The sequence below is a fragment of the Chaetodon auriga genome, chromosome 6, assembly GCF_051107435.1.
Source record: "Chaetodon auriga isolate fChaAug3 chromosome 6, fChaAug3.hap1, whole genome shotgun sequence".
NCBI lineage: Eukaryota > Metazoa > Chordata > Actinopteri > Chaetodontiformes > Chaetodontidae > Chaetodon > Chaetodon auriga.
In genome coordinates this window covers 8,833,043-8,855,468 of record NC_135079.1, presented here as the reverse complement: position 1 = coordinate 8,855,468, position 22,426 = coordinate 8,833,043, and the positions used below count along the sequence as shown (strand labels likewise).

At 43.2% G+C, this 22,426-nt stretch overlaps 1 protein-coding gene across 9 annotated transcripts in view; it reads right to left on the bottom strand.

The window, feature by feature from the left end:
* The window catches only part of LOC143322615 (CUGBP Elav-like family member 2), a 29,344-nt gene extending 6,918 nt beyond the window's left edge, over nucleotides 1-22,426 (bottom strand). For 3 of the 9 annotated variants that reach the window (XR_013077311.1, XM_076733913.1, XM_076733914.1), the window contains exons 1-9: nucleotides 22,151-22,386; nucleotides 10,946-11,136; nucleotides 7,837-7,919; nucleotides 6,080-6,128; nucleotides 5,394-5,528; nucleotides 4,381-4,460; nucleotides 3,014-3,175; nucleotides 1,258-1,321; nucleotides 499-639 (exon numbers count right to left, since the gene is read on the bottom strand). Coding sequence is in view for 6 of the 9 variants with exons in the window: in XM_076733913.1 (XP_076590028.1) it covers nucleotides 499-639; nucleotides 1,258-1,321; nucleotides 3,014-3,175; nucleotides 4,381-4,460; nucleotides 5,394-5,528; nucleotides 6,080-6,128; nucleotides 7,837-7,919; nucleotides 10,946-11,136; nucleotides 22,151-22,263 (1,018 nt within the window). In the remaining 3 variants the exon portion in view is untranslated. Of the gene's footprint in view, nucleotides 1-498; nucleotides 640-1,257; nucleotides 1,322-3,013; nucleotides 3,176-4,380; nucleotides 4,461-5,393; nucleotides 5,529-6,079; nucleotides 6,129-7,836; nucleotides 7,920-10,945; nucleotides 11,137-19,381; nucleotides 19,677-22,150 lie in introns of those variants that run through there. The other 6 variants (XR_013077313.1, XM_076733917.1, XR_013077312.1 and 3 more) reach the window with 5 other exon arrangements.

Below are 22,426 nucleotides of genomic sequence, written 5' to 3'. Positions count from 1 at the left end.
GGGGGCAGTTAAAAATCTGTCTCTTAATGAGAAGGGGTCATTACCGCAGCAGCAATATGCTAAACTCAGACAGATGGAGCCAATGTATATTTACACAGATTAAAGGGAAATGGGGGCTCTCATAAAATTTTATATGTGGGTGATTAACTGACATAAAATAAATGAGGAATGGCTAAGGGCCGTTAGGCAAATAGCAGATGAGGGAGGTTTGCAGAGCAGTTGATAGGTACAATCACAGCAGCAGGACGACGACTCACAGTGAATACATACGGCTTATCTCAATGGGTGAGGAACTTTTATTTAGACTTAGATTTAAATGTCACATGTGAAGAAAAAGACAAGTGACTTTTAGAATTATGACCAAAAATGACCAAAATTCAGGAAGAAAAACACATCCATAAACAAATCCTGAACTAAAATAACCCGCACTGGGTGCTCGATACTGTATGTACAGTATGCAACACACTGTAAGTTCAGCTCATGTTAGTGTCTAATTACCTGGACTGGCCAGGGCTCCCAGGGCTCCACTGTTTGTAGACAGGGCGCTGGTGGAGGTCGGGCTGCCAGAGCTCTGGGCTGCAGCCGCAGCAGCAGCTAATGTGGCCAAGTTCTGTAGCTGAAGGGGATTCACACCTGCTGCTGTGAGAACAAAGAAACAGAGGCGATTATCAAAGGCTTCCAAATTAATGCTCCAGCTCTCGCAGATCTTTCCAGAAAGTCTGAGAAGGAGCAAACATTTCCAGAATGCAAGGACAGAGACGTCTTTATATTTTAAGATCTACCCATCCTCAGTTATTTTTCTTTATCTGTACATCTCTGAATTTTCTCTATCACATTTAAGCATTGCATTTGGTAACTTTGGCGTTATTGTACTAAAAAAATAAATAAAATAAAATAAAAATCCAAGCATCACTTAGATACTACAAAACTATACAACAAAACCAGCCCCACTAAACCTGTGGTATGTTTTTTCTTGCTTTAAACATGGATTTCTTCCTCACGGGTCTACTGCTTCTTGATTTGACCAAGTCATGGTTATATGCTGTGTGTTTGCCTTTAAGCAGCCTGCACAGGCCGAGAATAGCAGTGCTGATTATTAATGTGCCACTGATCTGAAGGAGTACTGTGATTTACTGCAGTTAAAACCATGTGGGCGTGCAGCACTGAGTCACAAGGTTGGTGACATGAAAAGTGTTGGCTTGTTCAATTATAGAGGATGACTTGAGAACATCTCGACATGTGAACCGGTGAACTTACCTCCTAGCCTCTGAATACCATTGAAACTGCCTTGGGTACTGGTAGATGTGGCCTGTTGGAGCAACTGTTGGGGGAAAAGAATAGAAAGAATTAAACAGGAGACATATAATTAGATCTTACATGATCAACAGTATAATCACAATTCCTTGTCCTGTTGAATTTCAGAGCATTGCCATTATACTGGAATTAGGAGAACAAAGATTAGAGGTTACAGTCTTGGCTTTCATAAATTCATCTGTTAATATGTGATACTTCGTGCTGTTTGTTCATTGAGAAACAGATTCTGTTCATGATTTAAGCCCCATTTACACTTGTCATTCAATGGTCTCATATCCAGATAAAATGACTTCCATTTACACTCAAGAATTGTGATCTGGCCAACAGAGACGCAGACATGTGACTGATTATTGTCTGTTTAAGCAGCATTAGATAACAACTATCCATAACACAAACAAGAGTGAATCAAATTTATGAACCACAAACAAGATAAGGTTGATCATCTTCAAGGACTACAACTCAAGTCACTCCCTCACGGATTCAAATCGATGCTTTCTCACCCCCACTGATCATTCAGTGGCTGAACGGATCCGGGATCAGGCAAACACCATAGCAAGTCGATGCACTTCATATCTGATCATACAAGAAGAAATCGCTGGAACCATTTTTGCCGTTGAATGAGAAGAATGGTCAATTTCATTGTAATTTTATCTGGCATTATCACAAAGACAGAGGAGACAGACAATGGACGTATCAACAAAATCAAGCGAGTGGCTATTTCCACAGACCATTTACTGAGACAATGACACTATAGAAGGAGTAAGGATAATGATTATATACATATCTTGGAGAGACGGATGCATTTACATCTTTTAAACATCTGGTAGAATGTGTCTCAAACGTGTATCTGTACTGGAGTTTGCAATCCAGCAACATCACCCGAGCACGGTTTGCACAGAAACACTGCACCTTGACGCTGACCGGTCTGCTATGAAAATATTACCAAGTGACAGGTGCGATTTTAATACAATTTTCCTATTTATGCAGTGGTTTCAATATCTCTAGTTTTCCTCCAAGATTCACAAACAGCTCCGCTGGTCATGGTATGTTCATGTCTAAGTCACATGCTCATTGGTTTGGAATCAGAGTCAGCACAAACAAGTCACATGCCAGTGTCCTTGAGCAAGAACACAAACTGAGTGAGACAAGACACTCCTATTCTGAGCTGGCGAAAATCACTTTACAGTTCAGGTCTGAATGGTGTGCGGCATTTCCAATTATAATATAACCTTTATTTGTGTTCTGCACGATCACACTGTCCACATGTATTGGGCCTGTGATAAATTAATCTTCTTGACAGTTTAATAAAGCAACACTTTTTCAGAAGGTTTGAGGCCTTCAAGGCTGCCTGTATTGTAAACAAAATGGCTGCTGCATTTCCATCCAGAACAGTCACTGCTTGATTCAATACAACATATCCCTGAGAAAACTTTTTTACAGTGGTCTGTTTGTACCCGAACCTAAACACCTCACAAACACTGAATTTCTTACCTATTTAATGCATTGCCTTATATGTGTTCCATTATATTGTTAGGTAGTTCTGTTTTTGGCCACACCTGTACTTTGCAGATCAAATGGCTCATACAGTCAACCATGGCTAAACTATTAATGCACTTTGCAGGGACTGAAAATACACTATATGATAACACATGAGTAACTGTGCGGCTCAGCAGGGGCCGTGTGTTTGAGCAACACTTACAGCCAGGTACTGCGGCGTGAGGGTCCCCAGGCCGGCCAGGTTTCCCCAGGTGGAGGCGCTGTTGAGCTGCTGAATCTGCTGTACGAGCTGCTGCTGCAGGCGCCGCTGCTCCTTATCTCTCTGTGTGTCTGCAAACTTCACCACCAAAGGTGAGGAACAGCCCTGAAGCAGTAAAGAGGTCAGAGACGTAAGGCCGACTCAGAAGCACACTGAAGAATTCAAAGTTTATTTACCAATGCAAGGACACAGTCATTGCAAGGAGTCTTTCAAAAAGGGGGATATCATCTACGCCTCAAGACCATTTTTATGCCTGTTGCATTCAGATCAATGCTAACACACAGAGGACATCCGCCATGCATAGCTGAGCCAGGCCACATTCCAAAAGGGGCACAGGATAATGCTGCAGACAGTGAATCTTTTTAGTGCTCTGAGGAGCTGAATCGAGTCCACAGACAAGCAGACAACAGATGGAGACAACACTTAAAACATGACATTCAAATGGAGGATATGTCAGCAGACATTAACATGAAAAATGCACTACAGTACACACAGTCTCACAAACAGACAGTCACATACTGTTCGAACAGACGCATGGACACGAGGCATGCGGTGCAAAAGTATTTTGAGAGTTGAGAGCCAGACAGGGACCAGGCTGGACAGGGAAAATGGCTTCTGAACCAGCAGCACCTCCCATGGCAGCTGAGAATTGGGGAGGTTATGATATGGGGGGAAATAGGTGACACCACCACTGGGGTCAGTGTTTAATCTGGTAGGAGGAGTGTTATGTTTGGTTGGGCTCCTAATTAGACTTGGTCTGATGCTTCACTGGGGAGCCTCTGACCTGCTAGCTGTCAAATTACTGCTGCTCCACTTCCACGAAGACACCATTGGCTACACGATGACATGGACCCAGTTTTTGAAGAAATCTAATAGGGTAGCTGCTCCAGGCTGGGTTAATTCTTTGTTAACCTATATTTGATAGTGTGGGCTCTTTTCCCTGTGGTCCAAAATATAGATTGATTATGGCAGACTGTGATGGCTGGGCTCTAAAATACTATCAGAATCAATAAATGAGATGCATTTAGTTCAGCCCAAAATTAGAGAAGACAGCAATTCTCGCCGTGTCCTGTTAGCTCGGGATTCAGCAGCTATGTGAGAGGCAATTTTTCAAATTTTATTCAATTATTTTGCAGACGACAAAGTAATTTTGTAATTGGCAAGAGTGGTTTTGGAAATGACTCATGCTCTGTGATGAATGGACGCCATCTGCTTGGACAGGTTCTTCATCTTTCCAACACAAGAGGGCAGCAGAATGTATGAGGGGGGAAGGGGGGAAGATGAGAAATAGGTGCTGAGGGGTACAGTACCTCCATAGTCTGAGAGTGATGCATGGTTTTGATTGCATTCTGTGCCATTGCCCTGGTAGCAAATGTGACAAACGCACAGCCTGTAGGGGGGGAACAATAGGAGAGGGGGGGGAGGGAGGGAGGGACAAGAAGAAACAAAACAAGACAAAAAGGTTTGGACAACTCGTTATGAACCCCAAAAAAACACATTACAGTACAGAGAATGGCAACTCCCAAGCACACAGAACCACCCTCACTGGTTAGCACACGGAGAAAGAACACAACAAGGAGAACAGTAACACGTGTCACATGAGGCACAGTGATCGACGGATTAAAATGCCACCCGAAGAGGCTTGACTATGTGGTGTCATGGTGAAACAGTCAACGTGATTATATACACATAAAATGCACACATAAATACACACTGAAAGGCTTTGATATGCTAAAATACGAAAGATCTGCAAACATCAAAAGGGTATTACGGTCCATTTCAAATTGTGGTTCCACTGCACACGTTTACTGGAAAAAGAGAGCAGAAATTCATGGCCAACCGTCTCTGCTAAGAGGTTTAATCGTATACATCGACACGAGAGCCTTGCGCTGTCTGCTATCTAAGTCTTTATGCGGTAGAGAGCTACGTAGGAGATGCAACGACAGACTAATTCCTGCCTTTGTAGAGTGTGATGAAGGAGGCGGTAAAGGAGGAGCTGAGCCGAGCCGCCTGCCAGCTGAGCCCACGAACACCAGCAGCCAGTCGTTGCCAAGGCGACGGGCCATTGTGCCGGACAGCGAGTGCGGTGGCCCTTCACTGTGAGATGTGGAGGCTGAGTGTAACAGTGACGGGAGGATAAGACTATGGAGATGGAATGGGTGCCACTGGAGCTGAATAGCACTTCATTTGGGGGTGGAGGGGGTTGAAATGAACAAGTAAGGAGGGGCCTGTATAAATACTTGATGAGAATATGTACTCGGCTACGCTGAAGGTGCCGGCTGCGAGGCCAAGAACACTGTGCCTGTGCTGAGAGCACACCTACCTCTGCTCTGACCATCTGGTCCCCGGAGAATTCGGCACTCTTCGATCTGTCCGAAAGACGAGAACATCATTCTGATCTCGTTCTCGCCGTATTTCTTTGAAACCATTCCGATGAAGAGCTTTCTGTCTTCTACCGCTGCAGAGGGATGAAAAGAGAGCAGCTATTCAGTTAAACCCAAACAATTACAGAGCTATGAAAGCGGCTGTTACATCAGGCGTTAAATCATGCACCTCTCTTTTTCTTGTTCAAGCTCTTTCCTTGTCGTGCTGCCACAATTTCTGGCTCTCACTCAAGGTGCCAGCCTCTTGGTAGAAATCTCTGCAACTTGGAGCTTTGTTTTTCTCAGTGTCTACTTCTCTAGACAGAGGACTGTATCATCCATTTGTGGTCTCCTCCAGATCCCCTGTACCTGCTCTACTCTTCTCCCCTTGATGCCTTTTAAAGCCCTTAATCCTACTAACCCCTGACACCATATAGAAATTGTGTATTGCCGCACATTCCCTGGACTTAGTCCTTCTCAGGCCTTCATATTTTGGCATTAAATAGAGACACAGTCCAGCCCCCACCTTCTTTTAAAATGCCAAAGCACATTTTTATTGGCTAAATCGTGCTCTTCTATGTTGTCCCCCTCAACAGACACCATCTCTGTACACTCCCATGCCTGCATTTCACATGAATCCACTTACCACTTGTTTTCTCACTGTCAGCGGGTTTCATCTGGATAGGATGATGCATCTGAAATAAAGGGGAGAGAAATGGTTAACACGGCACCTGTCACCATTATAAACCATGCAGGTTCTTGGCCTCGTAATCTCTCAGATCTGCACTCACATCCCCCCATCTTCAAGCATTTTTTCTCTCTGCCTCTCGTTTTGTTCTCTCAATCTGAAACCATCATCGTTCACGACTGCCAGATTCAGAGGGAAGTGTCTATGAGTTGATGGCGGGGATCAAATTCTCCAGTATCCAATTTCGCTTCTCGCTGTATTGTAGACTTGTGATTGAACTTATCGATTCTTCCCGTCAACACCCTTTATCTTCTTTATGACAATTTTTACGGAGATGGTTGACAAACCAGCCAGTTCTGTACTGTTTTCAAATGTGCGGTGAGTTTTAGTTTTTGAAGCAATGCATTTCTTTCAACCCCTACACACCATTATATCACATACGAACAGAACAAGGTGTGGCAAATCTTAAGTGTGAAAAATCTCATTTGAGTCAGCCTAACATCTCTGAACACGATGCTCTTTCTCAAGCTGTGTAGGTGAGAAAGTGAATGCAGAACAGCGGCTTTAGGATCTGTCATTTCATGCCATTTAATGAGCACTTTTGTCCAAGGCGACTCAGAACTTCAAGTGAATATATTTTTAGCACCTTTACCTGCCATGTGATGTGAAAGAGAGGAAATAAATCTAGCTGTGAGATGCCTGAGCAGGTTGTACTTATGAAAAGTGGTGGGTTTGTTTTTGACAAGCACTAAAGAGAAGCAGACAGATGGCCTGCTCAGTATGGGTACTGGCTAGCGTCACTGACCAAGGAGAGCGAGGCACAGAAGGGAGAGAAACCAGGAACAGGGAAACAAGCTTTTCCACTGACACGCAAACCAAACTCAGTCAGTTGTAGTCAAAGCCAGTAGCAGTATGACCAGGGATTGGGATTTGAGAGCTGAGCTGTTAGACTACAATCTATTTGAAATGTCTGGCTGATTGACAGTGCTCCAGTGAAGAGTTAGGCCTGTATGCTCAGCCTGCTACACTCATTTATCAACTCGGTTCAATATTTACCTGTAACCTCACTATCAGAGGCTCCTTTTCCAATAGACTGGGCTATTGACTTAATCGACGGCTGGAGTTGTTTGGTATAGATTTAATTGATTGGAAGGCGAGTAATTTAGAACAGTGTATGGGCAGGGCAGATTTGTAGAGGTTTAACAAGCAATTGCACTTATTCCAGTTGACTGGACTTTAATCTCTCTAGATAAATCAGGTAAGGAATTAAGAGACCACACTCACTCTAACCAGGCTGCATTGTTAAAAAGACTTGAACTCGCCTCCTTTTTATACCTCCAACTTTGGGAAATAAAAATTTAGATGTGCATCAATGATTCATGAAGACAAGCATTAATAATTTGTTCCACTTTGTGGCGATCAGGTCCTGTGCCTCAGTGAATAACCTGCTGCCTGGTCAAGCACACTTTACCTGATACCTGCATGTGTGTGTGTGTGTGCACATTGGGTCAGTTGGGTTATCAATTCAGCGTGTTGAGGTTCAGAGCAGTCCTCGGTACAGTGTTGGTGCATAGTGGGGGCTGAGATATTTCTCAGGCCAGATAGGCGTTCAGTGAGCCGAGAGCTCATTATCGGGCAGCACACAGCTCACAGCCTGCACCAGGGATGTAGAGGGGCTCAAGCAGCTAAAAGCAGCCCATACTGTGCTTACTCACCCCACTTAAGGTCTTTATGTTGTGCAGTGCATTCTGGGCCTCCAGTGCAGCTTTCCTTGTATAAAAAGTTACAAAACAGCATCCTGCAGAGAGAGAAAAACAGAGACAAACAATGGGCGGGGGGAAGGAGACAAAAACAGCATTAAAAACGCAGCGCATACAGACAGTAAATGCAATACCACAACTGCTGCAGAGCAGGAAAGAAACTAATGTATCAGTATATTCTCCACATATCACATGTTAGAAACATGTGACAAGATATTCTTAGCACCAACTGTTAGATGGTGCGCACAGCTCATGTAGGAGCGCTCGCAGCGAGGACACTGGAGCAATGAGATAGTTGAAGGCTGTTGTGTGACATGGCCACAGAGATGACTACGGGGTTAGATAGCTGTCAGGAGGCACTGATGCACTGTCCATGGGTCAACATGGCCTGTGCAAGCCAGGGCACAGTACCAACACATCAACACATCAGAGAGTGGTGCCGCATTACATAAGAATCCAATCATGTACAAACATTCGTACAGGAGGCATGAAAACAGCACAAAGAGACAAGAGGGAGCAGGAGTGAGAGCGAGGAAGAGGAATCATGGGAGGAGAGAGGTGGTGGGGGAGGGGGACGAAGAAAAGAAGCGCGGGGGAGGAAAAAAAAAAGCCTCTCATCCTTCCGTCCCAGCAGACCGCCAGTGGCGTTCCAGCCTGTCAGTTTCACTGGGCTGGGGAAGTGGAGCACTGCAGCGTCTCTGACCTACATAGTGTGTATTATGCTGTTACTGGAGCTCCCAGGCCGCGGGGAGGGCTGTTGAACTCTAATATGCATCGAGCTGCTCTCTTCTCTCTCACAACCAGCTGAGCTCTCTCTTTCTCTGCTGCTTAGCCCTGCCTCCAATTTACTGGAGCTAAATAAACCATCCAGAGAGGCGTGATAGTTATCAGATGATTTTTTCATGACCTGCAGTAGACGTGACCTAAAAAACATCACAAATCTGATGGCTCCTCAATAGATCCGTGGCAAAGCACACAACCAAAATGGAAGTGGGATTACAGCAATTTCGCCGAACAAATCAAACAAAAGCAAGATTGATGACATAAGAAGGGGGTGAAGGGTGTATTATCTGCCATGCAAATAAACATAAGCCTGATAGCATCAGGCCGTCGTGCTTTGATATAACTGCCCCCACTTCTCCCAGTCAGAGTAGGACTGCTGGGAAAGGAGGATGGCAGTTTAATTGGTGGGCGTTGGGGTGCTGCTGCAACATATTCACCTCACACAAGCTGGGTGAGCCAAAGACCGCTGTGATCAAGCCAGATTATCTATTAGAATACATTAACATTGCATTAACATGTCAATAGGCCATCACAGCTGACACTCAGCATAGAAGAGGGGAGGGTTCTGCTAAAAAAAGGGCGCTTTGAACTCATCAGCCTCTCAATGAACTGCACAGTGTTGGCTGTATATTTATATACGCACAGCATAACAAGCACCCTGGAGATTTTCTAGTATATCTTTGAACACACACAGGATTATTTAGTAACATTAGAAGCGTGTAAATCTTTGTAAAAAAAAAAAAAATCATGTGAATTAAGCACTGTCCTGGTGACAGGGTGTGTTGACACGCTATAGGCTCTTTTTGACCAAATAGTCATAGTGAAGTGAGGAGCCCTGGTACCTAAATCAAGATCGAAATCAGGAACTAGAGGTTCCTTTTTGCAAACTACATGCAGATTAAGCAAATTATAGCAGCATTGTTGTTAGCGCATCTTTCACTTCTACAAGAAAAAAAGGGCGGGGACAAAAGGCAAGGATAGATTGCACCAAAAAGGGTAAAATCACAGATTCACTAGCCAGTGAGGTGACACTGTCTCTCAGCCTGCCTCCACCAACTATTTTACAGACTCAATCAGTGGAACAGCAGCTTATAAGGGCCAACTAATGCCAATGGTTACGGACACACCTCAACAGCTACGAGTGATGCTTGGCTTGAGACCTTTAATAACAGCCAAACAGCTTCAGACAGCTTGGTCCGGCTCAGTGTGGCTGCTAAACCACTGATAGCACAAAACGGGCTCCATTTAGACACAGAGTCCAGCATCAAACAGGGCCCCCCCATTAAAACCCCGACAGTGGATTAGTGCCTTTAACCATAGTGAGTCCTCCAACCATCAAGGGAATTGAAATTTGGGTGGTGTCGTAAACCCAGGACAGTTATATCAGGGAAACTGTCGTTTACTTTATTCACCTGCAGTTAGTTACGGGAGACTGAGCACTTCCAGTGGCACTTTACAGCTCTCTGCAGACAGCAGGCTTCCACTTCACCGTCTCCTCTAATTGCAACCTAAACTGAAACGCTCAACTCGAGCACCATTTCTAAGGTGAGCGCATCGATAGATGTCTTAATGGAAAATTGCAGTTGAGTAACACTTCCTTCATACAATGCTGCTTTTAAATCAGCATGGCAAAGTGGGAAAAAAATCCATAAAGCAAGCTTATGAAAAAAGGTGTTTTTTTTGTAACCCTGAAACAAAAGACTATTGAATCATCTCATTTGTAAGCGTGAACACAACAGCATTGCGTGTGCAGACAAGCAATGCAGTGCATTGCCTAAGGGGATTGTGCTGAAATGTGATGGCAGATGATGTGGCAATAACAGGGTTTTGTGTGTTGTGCTTGACCACTAAAAGCCAGGTAAAGAGAGGACAACAGTGGCCATATAACGGTATTAGTTTATCTGTACTTCTGGCCACAGAAAGGTAACCAACCAATACAGAGATGCGCCAGTTCATTGTGGCTGTAACTAACAACTAATTTCATTATTTATTTAACAATTCATGTTTTAATTGAAAACAGAAGATCATTTACTCCATAAAATGTACAAATTAGAAAGTCACATGTCAAGTTATGAGTCCCCAAAATGCTTAAAAAAGCTGCACAAAATAATGGATTGTCAATTCTAATCAGTGTATTTCATGTTAATCTTCAAACATAACTGATTAAACAACTACTCACTCAACACTATATTTAGAAGAGAAAAAACGAATATGTCATTCACTGCCTCTGTGGCACGGCAGAAAAAACAATCACCAAAATGATTCCATGCCCTAACCTTACCTTTGCTCTGAGGGGGATTCTGGGTGCGATCACGAAGGATGTTGATCTGGTGCACAGCTCCAAAGGGCTCAAAAAGCTCTTTTAGTTCTGTTTCTGACCAGGAGCGCGGGATCTGTCCCACAAACATCTTGATGGAGTCTGGGTCTGGCTGGTCCAAGTGCTCCAGCGACCCGTTCATCTTGCTGCCGTTGCTAAGAGAAATAAAAAGGATTAATTAATAAATGTTTTAAAAAAAAATATTGGTATACTTGGTCTAACTTCAAGGTCTGCTTTGACCAGACATTGTTCCATTTCATTCATTTTAGATGACGATGGTCACAATAACGCTGCAACAAATGGCTGCAGTGGATCTGAAAAATGCAATGCCAAGTGACAGGTCTGTCAGTGGGTCAAAGCACCAAAATGTGTTACAGAGGTTGATGACAGGTCAGAAAAACATGCAAAAAACACAGTTCTACTCCACAGTGGGTTACAACTATTTGTCTGTCATGGTAAAATTACCATTTTATAAAAAGAGATCATGTATAATAACATGAAAATAAGAACAGTTGTGTTTTTGTTAACTTAAAATGAGCTCTTTATACTCTAGAGACATCAGGTGCTCTTCAACTGCATCATGTTTCTAGAGTAACCCAGAACGGACAAGCCGAACACCGGTTCAAAGCGTTTTCCACGGCCACTGTGGTGGAGGGTGACGAGTGGTATTCAGTTGGTTGCACTCTGCAACCTGAACACTAGATGACACTAAATCCTACATGCCGGACCTTTAACGTCTAACAATATATATATGTAAAAGTACAATAACCCGGCCTTTGGTTGCTGATGAGTGTTTGGAAAACCGTCTTTTGACATATGTTGTTAATCACCAACCATCTATCGTAACAAACGATAATGTTTCTGCCACACAGTCAAACACTTATGGTTCCAAATTGCTGTCGGAAAGACAGCATGCATTTGTTTCACAGCTTAATTGACACAATAAAACATGTTGCTGTGGAAAGCAATTTCATAGCCATTTTAAACCAACTACGATTCTTTGATCACTGGGCTGTGGTGGTAAAGTGGTAACAATATTTGGGATTTTAACAATATACATTATATCAGCAACAAGAAAGATATTTTTAATAACCGCAGAAAGACGTGATAAACAAAGCTCCACGTTAGCCTTTAAAAAACCCAAATACTTCCAAAAAATAGCTGGTGCTACTTTTCTCATCAATTATTTTTGACAATTTTAATGAGGCTCATGTTAGCTTGTTCCCTAAATGAATGGGCTGTGTTTGTGAAATCAGGCTAAACTATGATTTATTATATGGGCTAGACTTTGAGTCTTTAAGAGTAGTTGCAAAAAAAACAACATGCTTTGATAGTTTTTAATATATTTCAACACTTTTGACAAGGTGTCAAACGGTTGAGTGTGAAATCCTTTGCAGTGTGACCACTAAAACATGCGCACACTTAAGTAGAAGCTGAAACAATACATTGTTTACAATAATGGACTCTGAATTGCATAGTCAACAACACATATTGAGCAGCAATCTGGGTGGTCAGAGTAGTAGCACAATAATGGAAATGAGTGAAATAATAAATCGTGCCATTTTCCTTTCAGGCAAGCCTTAGGGACAGAGAATCAATACCCAGCAGTGTACCTACAACTACAGCACCTTTGTCTCACTCTCACACAAAATCAAGTACACAAACATTTCTTGACAGGAGTAAAAGCACTGGAAACCAGGAATGAGGTCGAAGTTACAGCCATCCACAAGTGTCGAGTCAGAAAAATCACGTTAAGCATAAAACATCACTCCCAATACACAATGTAGTACTCCAGAGGATCAAGAAGGGCAAAGATCAAGTGCAACACAAAATATGTCCTGCACCCGCGCACGCACGCACACACACACACACAATACCAAAAATCTTAAAACAACACTGTAAAAGCAAGACTGACAAAAAGATACCATGTAATAATGTAAGAACAATTTTACACACAGACCTTTGGACGCGAGCCATCCATCTTTTACAAATTGAGCCCAGCCGTTCTGCAGAAACACCAAACTCCTTGAGGGACTTAAATGACATGCTAACAAATCACACTTCAGTTCTTTTTCTTCTGAAATCAACTCCACACCTCACTATGAATGTTTTTTTCCCCCTGGAGGCTGTCAATACATTCAAATGATGACATATAAACAGAAAAACCTCCAGTGAAACAAAAGCTTCTCTCCACCAAAAAAAAAAGGGTGAGTGCTCCCCTCCCACCAGCTCCGACAGCTAAACGAAAACAGCACTGCAGAGCTCTAAACCTCCATGAATCGCTGGTTAGCAGACAGAGATTTTGCAGTACATCTCTTCCTCAGGCGCTTTGGCGATGGTACAGAGAGTAACCTACAGCTTCTTCACCACAGCAGGGGGAACAATCACATATTGTTCCCCCATGCTGGAGAACACTATTCACCGTTCCTCTACAGCACAATGGGCCAAGTCAGAGAGATGCTTTGGAACACATCGAAGGCTACGTCTGCTAAGGCCACAGCACTGGTGGGTGACACCATTTATCCAGTTTTGCCAGTGGCACTCGACGCCATTTTGCTGAGGGCTCTTTGATGCAATCTCGCTGTAGAAACGGCAAACCTCACTTGAAAAACTGGATTTTGTGTCACAGCATTCAAAAACACGAAGGCTTAAAATCAACTCCCTTTAAGGGGCCTCTTTAACAATCATTAAATTTTCGAAGCCCCCTGCAGCTGTGAATTGTCTCTTCAGTGCAAAGGACTGCTGAAGAGAAATGTAGCTGCAGTAATGCATTCTTTGACCCACCCACAAAAAAATTATTTAGATATTGCAAAAATGGGGATGTCACACATTTATATGACTCATGAAAGTCAATTAAATTAGTAATTCAAGTAATAAAAATCACTGATCAACCTGTCTGCCTCAGTGTTTTGTTAAATCATGGAACTTCTGTACAGTGGACAAGTAGACAGACAGTACGCACCATCATGCAAAGAGCTGTAATGACAACTCGAGTTGAAACTGGAGGAAAGGGAGGAGAGCAAGAACAGACAGGAAGGTAAAAAAATGTCAGAAACTATTTACGCTTTGGGAACATTTCAAGTTAGAAGCATCCATGCTGCAGCATTAGCCTTAAAGAAATAGGTTGACATTTTGGGAATATGCTTATCTTTCTCGCCAAGACTTAGATGAGAAGATACCACTCTCATGTCTGTAGGGTAATATGAGGCTAATGTGAGCAGCCACTTAGCTTAGCTTAGCACAAAGACTAGAAATGGGGGGGGGGGGGCTGTAAAGCTCAGGAAATTACTGCACCTGTCAAAGACGTAGTCCGGCTTCTCATTTAACTCGTTATGGAGACGAATTCCCTTAAAATAATTAACCATGGCTAGGCCTGCTATCTTAGCTAGTACACAGGTGACAGCTGTCCATGAGGATCAGTATCTGCCAGTCTGTCAGTTTTAAATGGCTCCTGCTGATCTAAAGTAGTATCTATCAGTGGAACCAGAGTGTCAAGCCATTTGGCATATGTCAATACAGTAGCAGCCTTATGCCAATACTCTAAACTGGGACTTTTTCTTATTGGTTATCACAGGTGTTACTTCTTCAGTCAAAATTAGCCTCAAAGGAAACTGTCCAGTGGGTTCGGTGAGGTCATAGCAACCAGGACACTGTTTAAGAAAAGACAGGACACTGTTGGTATATCCAGCCTTTTCCCCTCACATACACATTATTGACGCATGTTATTGATAAGGGTACTGATTCAAAAATGCTATGACTGATTCAGTCAATATTGCCCAGTTCCGCTGCCTTCACCATTCAGCAGAGCGCTCCCAGACAGCCGTGATGAAGCCTTTTGCTGAGCTTCTACAAACAGCCCTGCGATGTGGCAGCTCATCATGCTCCAAGACGCCCTGCAGCAGCTGACAAGCCATTCAGAGCCAGAGCCACGACAGTTGCATGCTTACTGCTACACCACCCATAAAAACAGGTGATTTATCTGAACCATGTGCCTGTCCTGTTGGTGAGCTCTGACCGTGCAAGTATGCCAGCGACACCTTTGCTGTGCCCATAATAGAAAGCCGGCCAATTTGCCGTGTAATGCACATGATTTTGAAAGCTCAGCGTTGTGTGTTTGGACGTTACTCATCCCTAAACCATCAGGGGTCACAGCAGCAACACATGTCACATGATTTTTGTTATGTCACCACTGCTAACGGAAAGCAACTTGACTTACATTATTAAAAACCCACAATATAAATGTATCTTTATCATTACTAGCACTGTTGCTTTAATTAAAATACTCATCAAACAAGTCTTGTTAGGGGAATATTACACATAATGCTGAGTCTCTTCCTGTTTTGAGAAATAAAGGAAAACGCATTTGCCTTGGGCTCTTTTGGCAACCAGAAGCACACTGCTGTCATGCTTTATTGGGGATAAAAAAAAAAAAGAAAGTCCAAGTTCACATGAACACTCGTAATGCTTCTGAGAAAACAGTAAAATCAGTCCAGTGAAACAGCTGTTTGCAAGTAATACCCTCAAAAAAAATTCATGAGTTGCTTTTTCTTTCAGGAAACCAATGGCCTTATAAGCTGATTCAACGAGACACAGCATGCCTCTAATGCCTTGGTAATATCTTTGACAGCTGTCAAGTAGAACATAAAGGCTCTCTCCTCTAGCTCCATCTATTTTCTCCAGTACTACAGAAAGAGGCAGAATATTCTTTGACAGGTTGAATAAGGTTTCACGAGCTTGGTATAAAAATATCCTCCTGACAGGCTTGAAGTTGTAACTTCAAAACTGGTCACAGCAAACTGCAGCAGGATTCACAGGTTTGCTGTAGGACCACTGTGCCAGAATCACTCAGACTCGTGGCCCAGGTTTGAAAAAAATAAAACAAAATAAAACACAACAAGAGTGGCTGTCACTTGAGGCCAGAAAGAAGAGACAGGAGGACCGTGCATTATTTGATTTTCATACCTCTAATCAGTACATTGTGGTTCTGATGAGAAGTTATTAAAATATTTTCCTGCCGGCATTAACTCCAATTCAGCTCAATATGGCCTGATTTCATTGTTGCATTTCCCCTGATGAAGACAGACATGTTCAATCAGCCTCTGAATGGGCTGCATGTTAACAGACGGCCAGCATCTGATGACAAGGCCCGCCCCATTAGCTCCATAATCACACCAAGTGTCCCTGGCGGTTATGGATGACGTTGCTAAAAGTAAAGCTCATGTGAACGAACAGTGAAACATCCAACTAAATAAACTCTGCTCACGCCTCTGTCAGTGTCAGATGGAGCATGAATTTAAATCTTCAGGTGGAGCTCAGCGGAACAGGCAGGAGCCTTAGCTGTGCATCTCAAATGAAGAGACAAACAGCCCACTAAAAGCAACAATTACACTTGATCACTTTGACAGAGTGTGCTAGCTGCCCTGACTTAGTCAGTCATCCATTATCGTAACCTGTGATAGGCAACAGAACATCTTCATACAAAACTCCCTTAAATAAACATGTCATTTTTTGCGTCCATTTTAAACCAACAAATATAGCACATTTTCCTGTGGCTGTGTCACAACGCAATACCCTACTCACCCATTCACTGTATCCTATAATACAGACACTAGGTTTACACTAGGGTGAGCAGTAACATGGCATTTCTAAACATCACTGTCTGTCACAAAGGTAATGGACACAGTGCATTGTGGGATTGCAAGCAGGAAGTACTTTACTGTATGGAGACACCGTTTTTGCTGCATTGCTGGAATCAGGGCAATGCATGATTTTCAGACACCCAAATGAAATGGTAGACATTTATATAGTGCGCTGTATGACAATCAGAGGCTTTCTGCTTCACAACATCATCAACCAATCTAAAATAGAGGATCTCTTATTGTCACATCCCCCCAATCCAATCCATTACTGCACCTCTTGACTTGTCAATTCAAGAAAACTTTCTCAATCATACAGCTGATTCAACTTCATATGGACTGCAAACACTGACTTCTCCGTCACAAGCATGTCGATCTGAACAGTGCATAATCTTTAAAACTTCATGCTAACTGATACTAGTTTTAGAATCATAAGCTCAGACATACCAACGCTTACTTTTCTGCTTCAAAATACCTCGATTCTAAACATTTTAATAACCAGCCACACAGCCCGGACAATTTCATGGACGTGGTGGGTGCATCTGCTCTTATGTAACCCTGTCCTACAATATCTTTTGTTTGCAAAGCTTGCAGAGGAATTTGCTCAACCTTCGATCACGCCACCCCACATAGGGGATGTAATAATGAGCGTCCCAAGGCTGTGCATGTAGCTCCCAGACAGTCAGTGTTGTAATTATTGCCGCGCCAAGCTAGCAGCAGGAGCAGAGATACAGGTGACAGGCAAGATGAGAGCCCTTCTTCTCTTGGCCTACAACAGCTGGCTGCATGGCACTCTCTCACCACCAGCACCACCCTCACAGTGAGGGGAGAGAGCAGAACAGCTGGCCCAAGCAGCCCCTGGACCATGTGCCAAGATCCTACACTTCACACAGATCAACAGCTCCCTGGCCACAACAAAAGGGATCACTGTGACGCTTAGCTTACTGACATAGCACTATGGCTGCATTGGCTGCCAAAGGATCACGCTTAAGCCCTGATAGTCACTCTGACCATCAACAATCAGGGGGATAAATCAATCAAATACAGCTGGGGCAAGATCTAATCATCACCTCACTGTCTCCAATTCCCACAGATGAGATTTAAAAAAAGAATATCCTCCAGAAATATTATATGTATATATATATAAACCAAACCACACGTTGGTTAATTTCACTACTTCATCTCAGTTTAGGATTATAATCAGAAAGGTAAGGCTGATGATTATTTTTTTCATTTAATTGGCTGTTCGGTCTCTAAAATGTTACTAAATATTGAAAAGTGTCCATCACAATGTCCTAAAGCCCAAGTCTTGAAGTTACTTATTTTATCCACTAATATTAATAAATCTGAAGACAGACAATTTACTGTCACCTCAGAAAAAGAAAAGCACCACATTGTTGCAAGTGATAAGCTGGACCTCGGAAATGTTTGGTCTTTTTGCCTGAAAATTTGCACATTATTGATTATCAGCACAGTAGCCAATTAATTTCTGTTTCATAGTCAGCAGAACATAATAAAGAGTAAAGGATCAAAAGCTGCCTTACCGACCCCCTACTGACAAAATTTAATGACAAACCTACTCAAAATATTTTGAAGAAACACGCTTCAAAAATAACAGTGAAAGTGCAAGTTCCTGAAATCAGATGATCAAGCCACAAAACGAAGATGGCACTCCTGAAACTGAAAACGTTTAATTTTTAAATAGTGTTTTAAAAGCAGACTGGGTTTGGAAATGTTTTTGTCAACCAGGATTAGCTGTTACGTCGAGAGGACAGAGTTAAAACGTGGACCTCTGTGCTTGGTAAATGTCTTTTCTCCCTTGTTTACATGCCCTGTACAAGATGCCCATTAATGGTTCAATAATGTAGCAAACCACGTGTTTTCTGCCGTTAAGTAAGCACTCTACATTCAACATGGACGGGGGTACCGATGCCTGTGAGCTGAGGCTAACGATGTCAGCTAGCTCGCTTGCTAGCAGAGAGACAAGGGAGGGACAGGGAGTGCACCAGGCAAGCCAAGCAGATAGCCTGTGTGCTTCCTCCAAACAAACTCCACTTGTTCTTTTGAGATTAAGATATTTAAACTGAAATTCACGTCGATATCAGACCGGCAATAAAACATATTAAGAGCAAACTTCACGTCAACTCGACGCACTTCCCTTTAACCCGCCGATAATTGACTGTATTCACGCCTACCGTTTCGACAGAACACACGTCAACGTAAACTTGTTCAGTTTCAACTAACTAAACAAGAAGGTGGTGCCGTGTTTGTACGAGTGAAGTAGCACAAACAGACACCCCTGACTGCCGTTTTTCAAAGCTAGTCGATGTTTTTCTGGACTGATACCGAAACGTGTGATCTCCGGAAGCACATGTCACTTGACTATTGTAGCGCGCCTCGTATCCGATACCACCGCTAGCAAATTGCGTTTTCTCACAGTCACTTCGTGTAATAATATGTTAGCCCAGAGGGTGTGTACTCAGTCGTGTACAGGACCTGTGTTATATTTACTTAACAGACTTCTTCTTGGGCTATATTCATTATTATGTAAGTTAGAGAAACTACTTCAACTCCAGGTGAGCGTGCGGTCACCATTCGTACGATTAGCACCGTTAGCACCCCAGTTGCCAGTTAAGCTAATGTTAGCTAACTCCCAACTCGCCTTGAACTGTTGTTTGCTTTATCTCAACGGTCACAAATGTTTGCGTTGCTAACGGATACAGACGGGACGTTAGCGTAACGTCGATTAACTGGATTTACTTACATTGTGTCGCTCGAAGTCATTAACCGACTTTCGGCCAGAGGGTGGAAATCCAGGTTGTACGTCGAAGTCATGCTCAAAACAACGTCTATCTAACAATGAGAGGGGACGTCCGCTCACTCGCAAGAGGCTCAACTCCGGCGAGACGGCGACAAGACGAAGCAGAACAGGTGCGGGGAGGGGGCGTCTTCTTCAAAACTGCATGAGAGAGAGGGCACCGATATCCGCCTTATTCCTTCCTCCTTAATTTCTCTCTCGTCCCCGACTGAAATAAATTCCGGCAAGCCGCTGTCACACTGCACACCGAGCTGCAGCAAACCAGAGGCGTGGCCTCTTCAACAAAAGTCTGAAGCCATGCTGCTGCTGCTCAGCCAGCCTCAGCGCTTCTACCCCGTGTACATTTACTGTAATGTCCCTTCAGGGGCTGGCACGTGGTCTTCTGTGGAGAGTTTAGTGGTCTATTTGTAGTTCGTGATGTCTTATCTGCTGTGGCATCGCCATTATACTCTATGTATTGTCATTCTTATATGTTTTGCAGCCTATTAAAAATGGGAATGTCCAGCTTTATTGTGAGGGGAGGTTAGTCTATGCATGAGTCAGGGATCTAATGATCCTGATTAGAGTCATTTAAAATGTTTAAATATAGCACCCAGGTCATTACCATCATGATTGATAATGCTGCTCCTGTTTCCATGATTTCTCAGGAGTCTAAATTAGACTTGTTTTAATTGAATTACTCAAATAAACAAGACTATTTCCAGCTTGTGTATTGCCTTACATTGCGGATAGGTCTGTGAATCCCTTCCAATCAAAAGTGAGATGGTTAAAATGCAGTTTTTCATGTCGTCTTGCTTTCCCCTAGGGTCATAGGTCATGTTCCCCTTTGTGCTGGGCTGTTGTTTCCCTGGGGGAGGGGGAGCCTGTCTTCTTTTGTTGTGCTGGGCTTGCAGGGCGAGGCCTCTACACTTGGGGGAGAAAGGTAGGGGGGCCATTGTCAAGTACTGTTTGCCATAGCAGAGAGGCAGGGTGGGGGGCTAGGCCTAATTATCAAACCATTCATTATTGCCCCAGCAGCTGCACGATCCAAAAATATTATTCATAGCGAGTGTTAAAAAACATCCCATTCACGAAATCCGACTTAATCCTTGTATCCATAGCAATTTCAAGGCAACTTGGCACCAGTGCAGAGTATGCTCTATTAAATAGTGCCTAAAAGAGGTTTGTATGCATAATGTGATATGCGACCTATTTTGCCATACGTGTAGACAAGCCCACTATGCAACATGCATTACCATTAAGCTTGAGGGGATGCTATAAAAAGATGGTCTAAACCTCTCTGGAGAATCAGGTTTCATTAAGATGGAGGAAAAATACAATAATGTCATCCCATCTGCAGCATCCACATATTTCCTTTGACTCAATTGGATCTCAGGGGATCTTATTGAATAGATTTGTTATAAAGGGAGCAGGATTTTTGCAAAGAGCACCTCCAGTTTCCCTTGTGGGTATGCACAATACATACAGTACAGTTTTCCGTACAGTGCATTATGCCATCACATCATTTTTTTTCTGCCATTTGGCATGCTTCTACTTGGCTTTCCCAAAGAGATGTTTATTGGAGTGGATTCCAGAGGCTGATGCCTAGTTCCTGGCACCTTCTAATACTAGCCTCCTATTCTTAATCTCAGATTATTACGACTGTAATCGCATCATAATACTCCACATCTACCATGCCTTTGTTGTTTACATCAAATGTTTTTTCCCTCATGCAGTGGAGCTGAAGTCCCACTCACCCCTCACCATCATCCAGCGTTTAAATTTGCACCCTGTTCGTGACAAACTGCACAGTGTAAAAATAGGCCAGCTTCGAACCCAAATGGGCCACATCATGCCTTTTTGAACACGTCGCCTTGAACTTGGAGGCACACTTCTTGTTAGCTCTGCCTTTCGTGAAAGCGTGTGCAGAATGGCGACCAACTAAAGGGCTCTCAAAATGGAGAGAGAGAACTTCATTTTATCAGGCTTTCTAGAGGAAATGTGCTGTGTCAAGATGTGCTAAGCACACATCATAACACTACCTTATCAGGGTCCAGGTCCACTAAATTCTTGCAAATTCCAAGATGTAAATGTACCATCTTGTTCTTGTAGAGATAACTGATATCTTGTTTTTGACCGAGGGAGTACAGTAAGGCCAGGGTTGGTTTAATCTAATATCTAATCACATATGTTTGTCTTTTTCAGTGGCCTGTGTGAGTCACAGACAAACATCTGCATCACTGACACATTAATTTCTCAGTTTTTTTCTTAGTTCATGCATGTATCTGAGCAGGTGTGGAACTTTGAACAGAGGAGGAGGGTAAATTTAATGACATAAGAATACTATAAGGTATTGATTTTTCTTTTCCAATACAATTTGGAATTAAACCACCACCTTCTGATTGAATCCCTTTTGTATTTTTATCTATGGAAAATGGACCTGATATGGACGGCCAGATTCATTATATGCAGATACATGAATTCTGGTTTCCTTACAAATATATATATATATATATATATGTGTGTGTGTGTGTGTGTGTGTGTGTGTGTGTATACATAGGGACACCAGAGGAACACCACCCTTCCCATAGTCACACAGTCACAGCATGGGAGAATGCCTCAACTGGAAACAATACATCCTATGACAATATTCAGACCAGACAAAGAAGCAGTCCAAATACGGGCTGCTCCACAAAAGCTCGGCCAGATTTAAATGAGGGGCCAACCCCAACGTACCTCATAGGCAGGTCTTCATTCCTGACAGAGATCCCGGCCGCAGAGGGGGGACAGCGCATGCTGTTGGCATACAAACTCTGCACCAGGGCCAGCTCAGAAGAGTGTTCCAACATCGGTGCTCTGGAAAAATCCACCCGGTGTAATGGACACTTTTCTTCTCTTTCCCTCTTTCCTCTATGTGTTTCTCTCCCTTTCGCTGTCTCCCGCCCACTCTTTCTCCTCGGTTTAGTGCAGCAGAGCGGCGCCCACCCCCTTCACTGACTGGCGTGGCTGAAA